Source organism: Pezoporus occidentalis, unplaced genomic scaffold (genome assembly GCF_034315485.1).
Source record: "Pezoporus occidentalis ecotype Australia unplaced genomic scaffold, CSIRO_AGI_Poc_V1 ctg108, whole genome shotgun sequence".
Lineage (NCBI taxonomy): Eukaryota > Metazoa > Chordata > Aves > Psittaciformes > Psittacidae > Pezoporus > Pezoporus occidentalis.
In genome coordinates this window covers 3,392,106-3,410,365 of record NW_026912865.1, presented here as the reverse complement: position 1 = coordinate 3,410,365, position 18,260 = coordinate 3,392,106, and the positions used below count along the sequence as shown (strand labels likewise).

Sequence of the window (18,260 nt, the reverse complement as noted above, 5' to 3'; positions counted from 1 at the left end):
ATTCACAACTTCCCTGGGCAACCCATTCCAGTGCCTCACCACCCTTACAGTAAAGAACTTCTTCCTTATATCCAATCTAAACTTCCCCTGTTTAAGTTTTAACCCATTACCCCTTGTCCTGTCACTGTCTCTAATGAAGAGTCCCTCCTCAGCATCCCTGTAGCCCCCCTTCAGATACTGGAAGGCTGCTATGAGGTCTCCACACAGCCTTCTCTTCTCCAGGCTGAACAGCCCCAACTTTCTCAGCCTGTCTTCATACAGGAGGTGCTCCAGTCCCCTGATCATCCTCATGGTGCTTCTCTGGACTTGTTCCAACAGTTCCACATCCTTTTTATGCTGAGGACACCAGAACTGCACACAATACTCCAAGTGAGGTCTTACAAGAGCAGAGTAAAGGGGCAGGATTATCTCCTTTGACCTGCTGGTCACACTCCTTTTGATGCAGCCCAGGATACGGTTGGCTTTCTGGGCTGCAAGCACACGCTGAAGCTGGCTCATGTTCATTTTCTCATCAGTCAACACCCCCAAGTCCTTCTCTGCAGGGCTGCTGTGAATAGTTTCTCCACCTAAGCTGTAACTGTGCCTGGGGTTGCTCTGACTCAGGTGTAGGACCTTGCACTTGACATGGTTAAAATTCATAAAGTTGGCATCAGCCCACCTCACAAGCATGTCAAGGTCCCTCTGGATGGCATTCCTTCCCTCCAGCGTATCAACCAAACCACACATCTTGGTGTCATCGGCAAACTTGCTGAGGGCACACTCAATCCCACTGTCCATGTCAGCGACAAAGATGTTGAACAAGACCGGTCCCAACACTGATCCCAGAGGGACGCCACTTGTTACTGGTCTCCAGCTGGACATTGAGCCATTGACCACAACTCTTTGTGTGTGGCCATCCAGCCAGTTCTTTATCCACTGAGTGGTCCATCTATCAAATTGATGTCTCTCCAATTTAGAGACAAAGATGTCGTGTGGGACAGTGTCGAACGCTTTGCACAAGTCCAGGTAGATGACATCAACTGCTCTACCCCTGTCCATCAGTTCTGTAGCCCCACCATAGAAGGCCACCAAATTGGTCAGGCAGGATTTCCCCTTAGTGAAGCCATGCTGGCTGTCACCAAGCACCTTGTTGTTTTTCATGTGCCTTAGCATGCCTTCCAGGAGAATCTGCTCCAAGATTTTGCCAGGCACAGAGGTGAGACTGACTGGTCTGTAATTCCCTGGGTCATCCATTTTCTCCTTCTTGAAAATGGGGGTTATATTTCCCTTTTTCCAGTCATCGGGAACTTCATCTGACTGCCATGATTTCTCAAATATGGTGTACAGCGGCTTAGCAACTTCATTCGCCAGCTCCTTCATGACCCACGTATGGTTTTCATCAGGGCCCGTGGACTTGTGTACGTTCAGGTTTTTAAGATGGTCTCGAACCAAGCCCTCTCTTTCTCTTTATTTCCTTTTATTATTACTATTACTACTATTACTTTTATGATATTTCACTTTATATTAATTATTAAACTATTGCTATCTACACACATGGGTTTTTACCTTTTTTCTGATTCTCCTCCCCATTCAGCCAAGTAGAATGGGGAGGAGAAGAGAGATGTGAGAGAGAGGTCGCTACTTAGATACCAGCTAGGGATAAACCACGACATAACTGTAGAATCTGATCTTCAACTATTTTATAGCAGCCAGCCATTTTGGGTCCTCTTGGTCTTTAGTTCCCTCAAAACCAGGGTTTCAGATTTTTCTCTCACATCTCCATTCAATTAAGCTTTTAAACTTCTAGACAGTGCAAATCTGTGAATGGTAGTCAATCCCTTCCAGATATTCAAGGATGAAACTTCTGAAGATGTATTACTGTTTAATTTAAAGAAACCCCCCAAAGTTCTCTATTTGAAAGACTGTACTAACCAATTAGAGGACATCCAGTTTTATCCTGTTTCTAACAATGTTAGAAAGAAAAACATTTCTCTTACCATCCTCCACCTCTCTGTTACTCCCTACAGCTTAAGTCTTTTCCCAAGGTAAAGAGACTTGATAAAATTTGTTTTAAAAGACAGGAAAATAAACCTAGGAATAAATTCTTGATTCTTGAATGTTCCTGACTTAGTTTACATTTTTATAGAGAGAGTCTCCTGCTACTATGGAAAAATCTGAACTAATAATACTTTGACAGGATTTTAAATTGTCTGCTTTACACGTGGTAAGAGCTGTTGACCAGACACGGAAGTTATATTTATACTGTCAACAGGAATCTGTGGACTTTTGTCAAAACACAAGGGAAGAGAAAATTTCCAAAGAAATCCTTTAACATATCGGTTGCTTTAATTTTCTTGGTTTTCTTTTGCTCCCACCATATCACTCCTCTATCACCTGCTCTGATGTTAATCAGAATGACTGGGTCATCCTCTTTTATAAGCTTGCTGGATTAATTCTTTTTCGAGGTCATCTGTCAATTGGCTTTAGTAACCAAATATAAATTGGATGGTATTTTAATATTCTGTCCTTTCCCTGAGCTTTAATCTTGAAGTGAGGAGAGACAAAAAGAAACCCAAGCGAGTTTGCATTTTGGGAAACAAGATGATTAATGCCATTATCCAATACCTTTATCATTTCTCCTGCCTTGGACACCCTTATCTTTCCTATTGAGTTCAAAGTAAGTGGAAAGAAATTCAACATCTTCCAGAAATGGTGCTTTAGTATTTCAAGTAATATAATTGCATATTATCTCTGGAGAAATTTGTTGATATTGGTATTTGAGACACTTAAGCTTGACATTCAGAGTTCTGTGCTATTATGAATGCATCTTTATTAAGGCAAGTCCTGTCTTGCTCTCTCTCTTTGATGTTGCCTTTTGAAATGTAACATTAAAAAGCAATATTTTCCTTCACTGTACTTTTAAAGATTCTGAAACAGTTTAGGAAACTGGTTTTGGGCCATCACCCAGCAGTAAGCTATTTAAATTGTGCAATCAACAGTTGCACTGATTTTTTTTTAAAACCCTATTAGATAACTGCAGAACTTTGGATTCAAAGGGCAAGATTGCAAGTTGACCCAATCACAATTTCTTCAGTCATTACAAGAAATAGATATCAATTAAATTAAATGTGTTCTTGGTTTTGTTTCTGTGCCACAAGAAAGGTACAGGGTAAGTACCTTTTAAGTACTTACCTAAAGGTAAGTTTAGGTATGTTCAGAAGCAAAATAGGGATCACAGGGTGCTTCCTTACCTATTTAAAGATTTTATTTCAAAATATCAATGAGTTTGTGAGTTTTTCATAGTCTTTTTCAAGAACATGAAGAAAGGTAGACAGCAATTCTGTTGTTTTAAATTAAAAATGAAATTACAAATAGAATGAGAAATGGAGAACAGGGTTGTGATAAAATTTGTTCCTCAAAGGGAATACTAACATTTGTCCATGCGGATTCTGCTAAGGATTTCAGACTGTACTATGGAAAGAGGAGATAACACAAAACATTCATGGTGCTATCAGTACAACTTACAAAGCCAACAGAAAACCTGGAAGTAAAATTTGCCCCATTTGCCTCAGTATTTTGGGGAATGAGTGAGTGTTCAGATCAGGGCAGGTTTGAATTATGGTTTTGATGTGGAACTATGTAAAATTCTGGGGTTAGCTGGGCTTTTGTTCTAAGCCACAAACAGGACGTGACAGATGCTTAGTGTTTTAATTTTGTATTCACAAGAACTGCAAAGAACAAAATAAACAGTTTATAGGATGAACCTTTGTTCATGCTCTAAGTTTCGATTTCACTGCCATTCAGTCCTTCCAAGGCCTGATCCATATAAAATCAAGATAATAAATTCAACTCCTTCTTGTCTCCTATCTTCATACTTTCTTTTTGAAGATATGTGCCAAGCAGATAGTGCTGGAAAACTAACCGCTTCGTTTTTCTGCACAATTTATACATCATAGGTAACTACAGTGCATACTGCCCCACATCATCAAGGCTTTAGCAGGAATAAGAATTAGGCTTGACTCCTTGCCTAGAAATGAGTGTGACATTCCGAGGCTATTCAAAATATTCAATTTAAGGATTACAGCGTTAGGGAAATGAAGCAGAGGAGAATCGTAGGCTATAATCAATACTTTGTACTTGTCTCTCTCCAGACTGTGTACAGAATTTTTTCTTTAAATGCTTACAATCTGGATATGTTTATAATCTGAAGATAGTAGGAGAGTTCCCTGTTACTTTATAGAACCACATCAAACTTTTTTATCTTAAGAACAGAAATCAGGCTTAGTGTCAGGCATGCTGGAATGCTAAAGCCCCAGTAATTTCAGTAACCCACTTCTCTGTCACTGGATAACAGCCCCTTTTCACTTCCCCTGTGGGTAGCAACAAGATAATGTTAAAGTAGAAAAGGTATTTTTTTAAATGCATTCTTCTAAAATAGAAATGTTGTTTTCTCTTTCTGAAGAAAAAGAATTTTGACATTTCCATTTCATTGTCTTCTCCAGAAAGCATTACTTTATACTTTCTAACATGTTTTGGCTTTCTAGCCTTTCTGAATCTAGTGGCAAAATTCCCACCACTATAAATGGGAGTAAAGATTTTCTTTTCCACATATACAGTTTTTCTTATGTGTAGACACTTGGGTGAGCCTCTAGTTCAGTTTTCAAATATTGTTTTGCCACTATCCCTGTTCACTCAGCCCCTTACCCTGTTTTTCAGGCACAGAGGGTTGCTGGTTTAAGTGGTAAAATTTACATGCAAAGAGACCCTGTGCATTCAGGTAGAGGATCTATTCTTTATGTGCATTAGGGATAATCTATAAACGCCATCATGGAGAGCAAGTTGGGGTCAAATAGGTCACCTTGGAAAATATGGCACTATAAAGAAAGTAAGCTCTAAGGTACTCGTCTTTCTCCACTCAGACTTCAAAATGAAGCCATTCCATCCACATCTGCTCACTCTTCAAATTCCCTTTCTGTCAGCACTGGAACAATTCAGTTTTACTCCTGCAAAGGTTGATTCTGTGCTTGTGTGCCTGACTATTTGAGGGTGTATTACACATTGCATGTAGCAGCTTGATATAGCCATGGGACAGCAATTCCACCCCCTGAGCAGGCAGCCATACCTAACAGAAGAGCCACAGAAGTAAGCAGTTTCTGCCAGATGCAGCTATAGCCATGATCAGGTTTACTAGTGACCACTGCAATGGATAAGACAGGCAGGAGCTAGAAAATTTGGATGTGACAGGGGTATGACAAGCAGGAACTCCTTGATTTGTCCTGGCCCCCTGGGGTTATTGGCCCTGAGCAATGGGAAAAGGGGAGTATGTGCATGGAAAAGTGGCACTTTCTTGGGCCAACACAAGTTCAGGCTTCCGGTAAGTCCATCTGCAAATGCCTTAACTGGCAAACATACAGACCAGGACAGGAGAGGCTGAGACATGTCACCTGTCTCCTAGATGCCCTTGTGCTCTTCCAAACCCTGCAACCCACTTACATCAGCCCTGTTCATATCTTCTGGCCAGGACTCTCAAGCACAAGGATAGATCCAGACTGGCAAGTTGCTTCTCTTGAGGATTTTCCTCTTGAGCAGGAGGTGCACTATCACTCTCAGCCCCATAAAGGATGATCTCCAGTACTCTCCACACCTCTCTGTTTTCCCTCTTCCTTTACCTGTAATAGTAATGACAGAATTCAAACCAAAGACTTGACAGGAAAGCGTGTTGTCAGTCTGCTTGAGGTTTTTGTACAAGAGGTCTGTCACTGGTGCAGCAAAATAACTTTTTCTTACTTTCTAACACAGTGAAGAAGCCACAAAACTGCAGAAACTTACATCATGAACTAAGTGAGCCCAAGAATATCAAAAGCAGAGAGAGGACTTGCAAACTCATTAATTTTCCTGTCTCATTGCCAGTCTTGTGTGAATTAGGGCTACATCTTTCACACTGGTATTCAGGAGGTCATTTGTCACACACAGAGAAATAAATTAGGGGGATCACTGATGGTGACAAGTATACATGACTACTTAACAGTAGAAGCATTTCAGTCCCTTTGGGAATGAGAAAAGCAAGGTTTCATGGCCCTCTGGTCCAGTTGCCATAAATCCAGCATATCAGCAACTAATGTATTCAAGCACACCTCTGAATTGGATATATGCATGCAATTAATATGTGTGACTATACAAGTTTAAACTTAAAGCCTAAAGTTAAAGGTTTATATAGAGCTTAGTTTTCAAGGAAGGATGTGTCATGTAACGTTTGCTTGACCTAGAAAGAAAGTAATTTAAATTACCATAAGATTCTTTAATCCTGTTAAACTTACTTTCCTGAGACAAACTGAAAATCCAGTGGCTCTTACAGACTTCTCTTGTGCTTATGAGCTACTCCCCTCATACTGGGGAAAAAAAAAAAAGAAAAGGAAACCCCCCTGTGTGTGTTGCATGACCAATTATAATGAAACTGGTAAACTAATCTTTACAGTGTCAGGACAGCATAAATTCTCTTTGTAGTGACTAATACGGCCAGTCTGGCAGGGGGATCCAGAGTCAAAAGCTTTATCTCATCTGTCTGTCCCCCTTGCCTGCCTCCCACCAAAGAAGTCTGCTACATCTAAACCACCAACCAAGCTCCCTTCCTGTTTCCCCTGGAAATGTTATCCATTGTGAATAGTGGCTTGAAGTCACAATTACTTCAGCATCTTTATTAAAACATAATGTTAAGATTTTAGCTAAGATTAAGTATATTCATCCCGCTAAGTTTTATTACACTGAAATAGAAGGTCTTTGGGAATTATTGAAAGAAATAAATTTTTTTCCTCTTTTTTTTTTAATATTTAAATGCTAAAGAACAAAAATCCCCTTTTCATACACTGAAGCAAAGCACAAGTAAGACTAAAACCAACACATTTAAAAATGGATGATTCTCACAGGCTTTACAGCAGCAAACATTGCCATCCTGATCCTGATGTGGCAGGAGACTAATTGAGAACATTTAATCAAAATCACTGCTTCTCTTAAGTATTTCTGCAAGAGCCCTTTCCTTTGTAATGCAACCTGAATATTGTAGACGGTCCTCAATTTAGTATCAACTTCAAAAGAACAATCTCTGTCAAATGCACTATGTTCCTAGCTCATTTCAAGATGGAGAAGCCCTTTCTGTCAGGGAAGAAGAAAGGAAAAGAAACAGGTTTGTTTAGTCCAAATCCCCACTGCCTGACTTCCAATACATCAGAAAACTGGTCTGTAGTCAGTCACTCTAAATAAGAAAAAGGAAAAAAAAAAAGACAGCTCAGTGATTAATATGCTCACTTGAATATCATAGATACATGTTCAAATCCTTCCTTTGCAGGCTGTGGAGCAAGGATGTGAAGCAAAACCCCATGTTTCAGGAGAAGAGCAGGCGATCTTAGATGAGTTTCCCTATTAGTCTCTTCTGATTTTTTTTTTCCAGTGGATATAAAATACAGAAGTAATGTCTGCAGCAGAAGCAGTTCTGCTTAGTCATGAAAAAATGCCTTAACCTTCAAGGCTACAGGATTTCCCTTATCTGTCCTTTTGCTATCTGACTGCATTTTGTGCAAGATTTTATGCAGTAGATGTGTTTAGCTGATTTGATTCGTCTGAGATCAAAGACTAAGAATAATGCAGAAGGGACAATTCTTGTCAAGTGTAAAGTCAAGCTGTACACACATGTCTAATGGGTAAAATGTAAAGTACAGGAAAGAAAATGGGTGCGGAGGGGAGCTGCCTCTGGAGGGTTACATAATGGCATAGCAGAGGCTTTGAAGATCCATTCTTTGGAAATGATAGCATGATGCCTGAAGTCCTTTGTGGATCCAGTCAGGTGCTCTAAGGGTAAAATATGAAGGACCGTAAGAATATACATAGGATGGACATTTGTGTAGAGCGAATCTTCAGGCCTTCATTCCAGCCCTCCACATGCGGGGACAGGTGCAGTCCCATGAGCCTGTCATGTTACCCTTATGCAGTCTCCCTGTACCCAACCTCCCCTCCCAAGAGAAGGCTCTTTGGCATGCCCAGACTGCCCTGAAGGAATGGACATAAGCAGAACATTCTCTGCCAAATATGCATATCTTATTTATAGCTGACACAAAGCATCTATTGTTCTTGGGTTGTTTATGCCTTATTCCCTGTGGCATCTGCTTATATATTCTTGGTCTGATTCTTATCTTTTACTGACACACATCAGAAGCATTTCTAGACCTCTGGGTGGGGAAGGGTTTGACATTTCTAGTTCAGATCAATATTGCAACAGAAGGGATGGGTCAAACATTTGCAGCTCTCATGCCTTTATTATTTATTAGCATTCAACTGTCTCTCACCTCGTATTGACCTTTTCTATTCAACTGATATGAAACCAAGACCCTTTGAACCCAAGTGCCAAGAGGTGCAGCTGTATTGCTGGCTTCTGCCCTGAGTAACAGACAGCTAAAGAACAGGCTGTAACACATGCTGCTAGTGTGTGTCTTACCCAGAAAAATGCTACTGAATATGGCCAAACCTCCCAGGGAACTTGGCCTTCCTGTAGAGCTCATCAGTACCCAAAACAATTCCTGCAGATTCTAACCTCTCCTTTACCTAATACTGTTTCTGATAAGCACTGAGGAACAAATTCCTGTGCTTGTGGGTTTGTACCACACAGAAGTAAACAAAGTGTATGGTGGTTGAAACCTGAAACCAGTGGAGCAGTGGTGACAGTCCCTGCCTCCATGGACAATCTCTGCACACTGACAACCTTCAAGGGCAGCCTCTGGCTGGCATCACTCTCCATGATGCCAGGAAGAGAGGCCACTTTTTGTTCTCACATCTTATTATTCATGGCTTATTTTAAATATGATTATATGGATATTAATTGGTTTTGTATTTACCCAACAGTAGTTAGGGCTTTATCACATGGATAGATTGCATATCTTTCTCATGTCTTCCCAGAATATTAGGGGACCAATAATCACAAATGTTCAGATATGCACAGAATGGACGTATGCATACTCATTGCATATGGGTACACAATTCACATGGATGCACTTTTCCTTTTACCTACACATAGACACACTAGAACAGATTAGCTATAGGCTTAGATGTGCAGCTCTACAAGAGATACGTGTTGTTTACATGTCGTCTGGAGCCCTGAGATGCATGGCAGTACAAGGACTGTATCTTTGCTCATATTACATGATATAATCTACTGGAAACAAGGCAAGAAAACCAGGGCCTGACACACAACCATAATACAAAAATTAAAAATAGTAATCATAAATAAAACCCCCTGTTTATGAATGACAGTGTAAATCAATTCTACTTTGTGAATTATGCTAATGCATGTAGTATGTGATTGCACATACTGACATGAGTTTGATAAACAGAAACTTGTTTTTCTCTCCATGGGAACAACTGGTCTTTGATGACTTTATCATTGATGGATCTTAATTTTTAAGACTTTGAAAAGCAATATTCTTGTGTGTCATAGCAGAGATGTTTATTTCATTTAAATTGTGAGAAACTGTCAGAGCTGCTAGGATTTTAACCTTAGTATGAAAGAAATGCAGGTAAGGCACATCCACTATTTAGGTCATTGTTTCTGGAAAATAAAGTTAAAATATTATTTTAGTTTTTCTGTTTTAATTAGACACAGACTAACACCCCAGTTCTGAATATCCCGTGTCCTGGATTGTGGAAAGCTTATAGGCAGAGACTAAATTTTTTTCTTGAACCTACCTTCATTCAAAATGGACTTATTCCAGAGCATAAAGGTAACTTCCTTGTGGGTTTTATTCATATAAAGTTTCAGGAACCTAGGCACAATTTTATGTGTATAGAGCCATTTAGGATAAGTACCGCTGAATACACATTTAACATGCAAGAGCAAAGAACAACACTGTTGGCCTTTTTACCATGGTAAAGAGGAGAGGAACCATGTGCCATACAGAAAGATCCTCTAAAATCTTCTCCCCCTTCTGCAGTATACAAATAATCTAAAGTCTATTCTTGTACCTCTTGCAAGCAAACAATGAGGAACATTTAAAATATTAGATCTTCTTGAGAAGGAAATGCTTCAAGAAAGGGCATTATTTGAAAAGGGAAAAGGGGAAAATGCATCAGTAAAGTGAACCTTTTCAGTGTGCCAGTCTCACAAAAAGAATGGCAATAAATATGTCTATAAAAGGTATGTTTACGTCCCATAACCTCCGGGACAATTATTTCACTAGGCTCAGAATATTCTTCCTTCCTTTTATTTTTTTTTCATTTTGAATTAACTGCTTGTGTAGACAAGCATCTGCTGCCTCTCCATCTCACAGCTGCTCTCTCCTGCCTTTATTCTTACTAGTCTGTATCCCCTGCCCATTTTCAAGCAAATACTTCAAGCCTCTGAAATGGTCAGTCAGGGCAAAAGGCCAAGAAGTGAAATCACCTCTTTACCACTAGATTTCCTTCTATTTTACTTTATTTCCCTAGGAAAGTTTGCCTCATCCCAAAAAGGCTGCGAGTACCAGAAGTTTGTTGTATAATTGCAGTTCTAGAGGAAGTTACTAAGATTTGTGATTTTCTGACTTTAAATGCAAATTCATTAATTTCCCCAAATGTTATTCAAATATTCTTTTAAGAATAAACTAGACCATATGGTCATACCCTACCTCCAGTTCTGGGGAACCCCTGAACATGAAGATCAAATGAGGCAACCAGACAGTGCTATATAATACAGATGTGAAGAATTTGGAGGCTGGGACAGAATAAATAGGAAATATCCAGTCAACAAAAGGAAGGAGAGTGGACTAGAGTGAGAGTTAAAAAAAAAATATAGACTACAGTATTTTTGGAAAATATTTTAAGTGTTTAATTTGAGAGTTCTGGAGTTCATTTCCCCCAGCTAATTACAGGATTGGAATCTTTCTTAATAACTCATTAAAGAGAATGGAAGTGTTAGCAGAATATATTTTTTTTTGCATAATTAGTAATGAAAACATGAAGATCTAAACTGAACAGGCTTTAAGGGGAACATGTGCATGGTAATGCTACAGCCACATCTTTTTATTTGTTTGGTATTGCCAGTGCTGTCCATCTATTAAATGTCCCTTCAGCAGGTCAGGATTAGTTTTATTTCATGTCCATGTCATAAATGTAACAGATGCACCACTGTGTTCACAACAGTGAACCACAAATATCATTCCTTGTTTTTAAAGAAAGTCCCATAGCTAAGTGATAATGTCACTGGAAATTGTTATTACAGTAGATGGGAACTTGCATGACCCCTGATGGGTTATCTTCTCCAAGGAATTGGAAGCGAACCTTGTAGTCCTTCTAAGAGATGAATAATTAAATTCTTATGATCGTGTAAGTTGTTACAATAAGATGAAAATTCATATTTTCACTTCCTATCCTTTTCCCTGGAAAATTGCTTTTTTTTTACTCCCTGTTGCAAGTTGTTTGACTGAATGCACGGAAATTCATAAGAAATCTTGGCACACTTGAAATATGACAGTTCTCATTGACTTCAAGAGGGTTTAAAGAAGAATATAACCCTTTAGTGAGAAAATACTTTGCTTAAGCACAACTTAATGTGAAATTTGTGGCTGTCTTATTTGACACTTCTTAAATACAGATATCAATTTCATGAAGCACTGAGTGAGGAAAGGAGGATTTAACCCATAGATAGCTTTTGTGGCACACTGCCAAACAACTGATTCTCACTTTTTGAAATACCTGTTTCCCTTGGGTTATTTAAATTACTACCTGTGTCTTAATAGAGCACTGAAAGACTGGGAATGTGTTTTGGCTTTGCTCACAATGAATTCAGCAGAAGGATGTCTGGATCTAGTAGAGATACAGGCTGGAATGAGGGGGCAGAAGAGAGCTCATAGGGCCAATACAGCCTCTCCACTGCCAACTGGTGTCTCTCCAACTGCAACCTATGCGGACTCCAGAAGGTTGCCACAAGCTAAAAGACAAGCCATGCAGAGAGGCAGTGCTGCCAGACTATCTTCTCCTTCCTTTTTAATCCCTCTCCAAAGTTTCCAACCCCAAAGAAATCTGTATCATCAACAGACCACAATATATTTCTTCACCTGCACAGAAGAGATAAAAGGAGGTGCACTATAGCAGCCTACCTTTATACTAGGAACAAAGAGATGTTACAGCTGCTTCTGCCGTTAGACACTGTTTCCAGGTTTTGTGGTGACAGATCCATTTCTGGACATTTTGCTGTATCCCTTTGGGGATTAGATGTGTCACAGACACTTTAGTGACCTTAGTTGTGCTCTATGCATCCCAGTGTTATGTGATCATTTCACTTGTCCGCTTCGCAGCCAGGCAGATCTCTTTTACTGCACCACCCATCTATCTCTGTGAAGCACAATACAGCTCTTAGCAAGAACAGGATACTGTATCTCCCTACAAGACTACTTCCAATGAAAATATATCCCCTTAAGACCCAGCAGTTGCAAAGTATTTGCTTGCACATGGCTGACATATTTCTCGGTTAGTCACAAAAAGAATAGTTTTAATTTACTTTATAAAGAATACAGAAAGAAAACCCACCCTAAAAAAGTAGCTTTATTAATTCAGCCCTTCTCACATTACTCCTTAGTCAAAATGTACATATTGTTATAAAAAAGATTCAGTTACATAACGAAACAAACTAATGGCTCTTAGTGAAATTACAATTAAAGCAATCCACTGCTTTTTCAAAGGCTCAGATCTTACAGGCAGAAGTCTACAGCTAAATAAGGCTTTTACTACTGACCAAAACAACTACATTAGGACTTACACATCAATCAGTCATATAACATTCACATTCATGTAATAAAGTGGGGTTTGTATGCAGAAATTTAGTTCCCTCACATGCTGACTGGTACCAACATTTGTGTGTGAGTGAGCACTAATCCTCTCTTTCAAGAAAGGATTTCTTCAGGAAAAGCCCATGAAAACACTTAGTGAAAGAGAGTTTTCTTATTTACCTGAAAAGAGCTCATTTCTAGAAATCCAGCAGACCTGTTATTTTTTAAATGTTCTGCAGGACTTCAGGGGCAGCTCTGGGAGCGAAGAGCAGGTATACAGGCAGATCAAGCAGACGTACAGCTGTCTCCATTTCCTGCTGGCAAAAGACTTCAGCTTTGGCATAGCGTTTTCATCCTTCTGTGCGGTATGAGTTCCTCGATGAGACTGGACTGCCTGGGGCACTAGTGACTAACCTGTTGTTTCTAAATTGCTGTTTCAAATACAGCTTAAGAAATTAAAGTCACAGCCTGTGTGAAATAAGCCAGCAGTACCTGTCAATTACCTGGTGGAAAGGCGGTCCCAGACAGCTCAACTCATGCCCTTGCTGACAGCTGACAAGAAGCAAGGGAGCAAATGTTTGCATGGACCGAGCTTCTTCCTTCTCCCTAGGGACAGAGCCTTAGGTCTGAAGCATAAAATGGAAATTTTGGGGCTTCTACATAATTCCTTCTATTTAGAAAGGCTAGTTTCTATTTAGCTATAATAAATGGACTCGATTTTGAAAGAGAAAACAAACTGAAGCTGTAGGATTGCAGAGGCGTATTAGGCAAATCCTCATCAACATTCCCTAGTAAGACAGCAGTAGTAAATCTGTATCAACCTCTCTTCTCTCTCAAACCTATCAAGCTCATTTGGGGAAAATGGCTCAAGATACTAACCTGACAGGTATTTGTAGAAGCTTAGCTTTTGTACATCCTAAAGAAACATCAAAGGCCTAAAGGAACTTGGTTTATTTAGTTTAGGTACATTTGCTAGTTCCCGTGGAGAACTAGAGATCTGAATACTAGATGACAAAGCTTCCTAAAGCAAACTGAAATGCACCTTTCCAGCTCAGGCAGACAGTATCTCCCCATGCTCAGCTGCACAGCATGATGGTTCCATGCCTCTGTGGTTCCATGCCTCTGTCCTGATGCACTGTGAAGAAGAATAAATGCTGGAGTGACAACTGCAGTAGGCAGCAGAGCTCTGAAAACATAACTGCTACAACACTAGATTTTGGCTTTGGTGGCTGTGTCATCTCTACACCTTGATTAACCAAAATTTGATTTCATCTAGGAATAATCCAACCATTCTTGCTTTATTATGAAAACCTATTTTCCATAAAATCAAGTCTACTGGCATCCAAATTTAATTACATGCCCAGTTGCATGTAGCAAATTTAGTGCAATTATTTTTACTAAAGCAATTTAATAGCTCTTGAATTATAAAAACTGTAAGAATATAGGCAACATTTAATGTCGTTTCATTTTTGCTGAATACCAAGAGAAGCAAAATACCCACTGAATGTAAATGTGTTGCTTCAGAGCTCCATCACACAGTGTGTCTGTATGCCTGTCTTTCTTACTCTTGAGGTGTCCAGAGAAAATGTATTCTATCTCTCTGCAGGCCTACAATGAGATCTGTGCCAGTAGGTCACAAGCCGGCTGAATGGGTCTTGTCATCCATATTCGTTCTCACTGCAGAGAAGTTAAATTCTTAAGAAAGGCTGAACAAATGCAGAGCCTGCGAGCATTCTGGAGCAGCGAGGGCACTTTGTGCAGGTAGACTGAGTCTATCTGGACCATCGATAAAAGACTGTGTAACTCAAATGTCCACAGACTGCAACTACTGAGAAACCTTACTGTTTTGTTTTTTTTTTACTTGCAAATAGGTTATTTATTTTCTGTTTTTTTCATCCTTTTTTTTTTTCTTCTCTCTTAGGTATTCAAATACTAGGAATTTGTATTGTATACCACATACAAAATCAAAAAAGTCGACGGGAGTTCTTCCAAAGGCAAAGCTAAAAAATGGAATGCACACGTTCGTGTCTCATCTTGTGCATATAAAATGCCTGGGAAAGAGACTTGGATGTGTTTTGTATCTGAATGTATGTATCTGGTAACTGCAGATAGACATTACAATGAGGAATATGAAAATGAGGCAACACATAGATTGCCTAAAGAGCAACAGTTGCAGTGGATCAGTTAAACTTCTTTAAGAACCTACTGAAAGTCGTCATGGGCATCTCATGTTCAATGCATTTAGGGCAACTTGCTTCAAACAGCTGAATCAGTTTTTGTGAGTGTTAAACTGTCTCGTGGTTTGGGAGTAAGGGGGTTCGTTGCACAGCTGCACCTAACCCAGAATCCTCCATCTTTCAGAAAGAAGTCACTGAACCTGGACCGCTTTTCTCCTGGAAGTGCTGTGCAATAGGAGCATCTCCCAGGCACAGGTGTGAGACAGGCTGTGACCTCGGCCCCGCCGCTGCAGCTCTGGACCTCGCCAACCTCCTACCCCTCCAACAGCGGAGCAGGCACTGGGATTTTCCACCCCCATCCTCCTCCGAAGCTGGACACCCGCCCGGCGGGCAGGGCCAACGCTTCCTGGCAGCGCCGGTCGCTGCTTTTCACCCGCCCGCCAACAAACGAAGGATGCCGAGGTGAACCCCGGCTCCCGACACGTTTCCTCCGGCAGGTCCGGGGGAGGGCCGTGGGCGTCGAGCCGGGGCCGAGCTCCGCCACAGCTGCCTCGCCGCCCTCTGCGCCGCCAGGATGAGGCGGGCAGGGCCCTGGTGCCTACTCCTGGCCGCGGCCTGCGCCCTGGCCGTGCCCTCGCCGCCACCGCGGGCAGCCGTGCGCTGCCAGGCCGCCGGTGCCTGCTTCAGCGCCCACCTCGCCAACGCCTCGTACGCCGATGCCCGCGCTGCCTGCGGCGGGCACCGGGGCAGCCTGGCCTGGCTCAGCGGCGAGCCGGAGCTACGCCTGCTGCTGGGGTTGCTGGCAGATGCGGCGGCGGGGTCCGCGCCCTCGCTCTTCTGGGTCGGGCTGAAGAGGAACGCCTCCGCCTGCACCGACGCAGGGCAGCCGCTCCGCGGCTTCTCCTGGGAGGGCACCGGCGGCGGGGGCCCCCCCCAGGAGGTGTCGGCGGCCCTCGGACGGTGGGTGAAGGAGCCCGTGCGGTCCTGTCTCGCAGCCCGCTGCGCCGGGCTGCACCTAGCGGCGGCGGCGGCCCCCGACGGCGGCCCCAGCTGGGGATGGAAGGAACGGTTCTGCCAGCGGGAGAGCCAGGGCTACGTCTGCAAGTACCAGTACGAGGGAGCCTGCCCCGACATCAGCCCAACGGACGCACTCGGCCTCGACTACAGCCTCCCCTTCGAGGAGCGCAGCATCGGCCCCGGCTTCAGCCCGCCGGGCACCGTGCTCACCGTGGTGTGCTCCGGCGGGGAGATGCGGCTCACCTGCAGGCCCGAGCGTGGCGGCTTCGCCTGGCAGGGGGCAGAAGGGCCCCTCTGCCCCTGCCCTTTCCATCACGGGCGCCCCACCACCGGGCGATGCGCCCAGACCGCCGGGTGCCGCGATGCCGCCGGCGGCTTCGCCTGTGCCTGCACCACGGGCGGGCGGGAAGGGAAGCCCTGCGCGGCCACGGGGGCGGCTCCCACCACTGCGGGGGGCCCTGAGGAGCCCCCGGGTGCTGGGGCGGACAAGCGCCGCCCTCATGCCCCGACACCCGGCGGCTCCGCGGCACCGCCCGCCGCCCCCACCGCAGCCTCAGGCGGAGAGAAGACAGCTGCTGCCCTGCCCTCCTCCTCCTCCAACTACGTTTTCATCCTGGTGACGGTCGCGGTGGTGGTGCTGGTCATCCTGGTTATGACCGTCCTGGGGGTCTTCAAGGTCTGCTTCAACAAGAAACCCGAGGGCCGCGGGGACAAAGAGCCGCGGGAGGCTGGCAGCAAGGCAGCGGCGGGCTCCGGGGAGCCAAGCGAAGCAGCGGGCGGCGAATAGCCTCGGGGCGGCCGGAGCCCTGTCCCTCAGGGCTGCCCCGAGCGGCAGCTCCCACCCGGGCCGGCTCTCGGCTATACCGGCCCTTCTGCTCCAGTCCGGCTGCCCGGGGAGCCGAGGAGCAGGCGCCTTGGGACTTGGCTGAGCAGGACTTGTGAATGCGAAACAGGCGGCTGCCCCCTTGTCTGGGCTTTGAAGCCTTTAGACAGCCAGGAGTTTTCGCCGGTCCGAAAAACAGTTATTCAGGTGCTGACACACACATAAATGCAGCAGGCTGGCCGACACAGCGGTTACTTATCTGTAGCTGCAACCGTTGCGGGGTTTTATCCTCTCAGAAACTGTTCTTCGTGTGCCTTGGAGCAAGTGTGAGGGAGCACTGTGAGCACTGGCGTCTTGTAATTCAGAAATCACTCATTCTCTGAGTGGTACTTGGAGGCTCTCCTGTTCTTGCTAATTGCTGATACGTTTGGAGAGGTGAATTGCCACACTTCTAGAGGAAACTGTGACCTATACTCTTCCAGGCTGACATCCTTAAAAATGAAGAGCTTTTCTATACTTAGAAGGTCATTAAATTGCCGAGGGAGTGGGAGGTTAATAGAAAGTCAATTTTATACTTCAGCTGATGAAAAGAATAAAGGATGATGTAAAACCTAAATCACTGCTCTGTTTCTTACTTCATACAATATTTTTATTGTAGCAGAGCAACACATTTTTCAGTTACAGCTTTTCTCTCCAAGTGCATGAGTACAAAATGTCTTCTGCATGTAATGCATGGCTCCCTTACACTCGGACAAGGTGGTGACAGACCACACTATGTGAGGAGTTATCATGTGTCCAAATACATCATGCAAGTCCCCTTCTTTTTAGTCAGATAGGTTGTTTTCCATGGAGTCCATGGAGAGTAAGGATAGAAGAATTCACCCTTTGTGCCCCTTTCTAAATGAGGTAAATAATTCTTCCGTGATTTCCCTTGGGAATTCCTGTAGAGGAGCTTTCCTCCTGTGCCAGAACTTCCTTTCCCTGCAGTTCCGAGTGCTGATGCTCACTTCTTAATATGGTGCTGGTTTTCAATTGAAGTGGTAATGCTAAATATTGATTCAAGGTTTTCTTAGTGAAGTAAGACACAACTAACTGGATCTCATCCAAGCTTTTAGGGGTGTGGGAAGGTTAATGAAAGAACTTTAAAATCTGAAATGTTGTTTTTGATGGTGTTTTTGTTTGGGTTTTTTTTTGTTTGTTGGTTGGTTTTTTTGTCATGGTTGGTGGTTGGTTGTGGTTTTTTTTAAATAGGCTTTTTTGTTTCTTTTCCTCCCTTCAGAGCTGACCTTCTGACTACTGCTTTCACTTTGCCACTTTCCCGTTGAGTGTAGTGAACTCCATTTCAAACAATAATGTGTATTATTACTTATTTTTCTTGCATGTAAAGACTTGAAGATTAATACGGTGTAAACATCTGCTGAGGATAAAATATGACATGGTGTGGGCTTTTTCATTTTCCCTCTCTGTCTGCTTAATGAT

At 42.9% G+C, this 18,260-nt stretch overlaps 1 protein-coding gene across 1 annotated transcript; it reads left to right on the top strand.

The window, feature by feature from the left end:
• The first annotated feature begins 15,395 nt into the window (after positions 1–15,395).
• On the top strand, positions 15,396–17,397 carry CLEC14A (C-type lectin domain containing 14A). Its single transcript, XM_062623713.1, is given in 1 exon segment — positions 15,396–17,397. A coding segment is annotated over 1 exon segment (1,350 nt). The 3' UTR covers positions 16,746–17,397.
• The last annotated feature ends 863 nt before the right edge of the window (positions 17,398–18,260 follow it).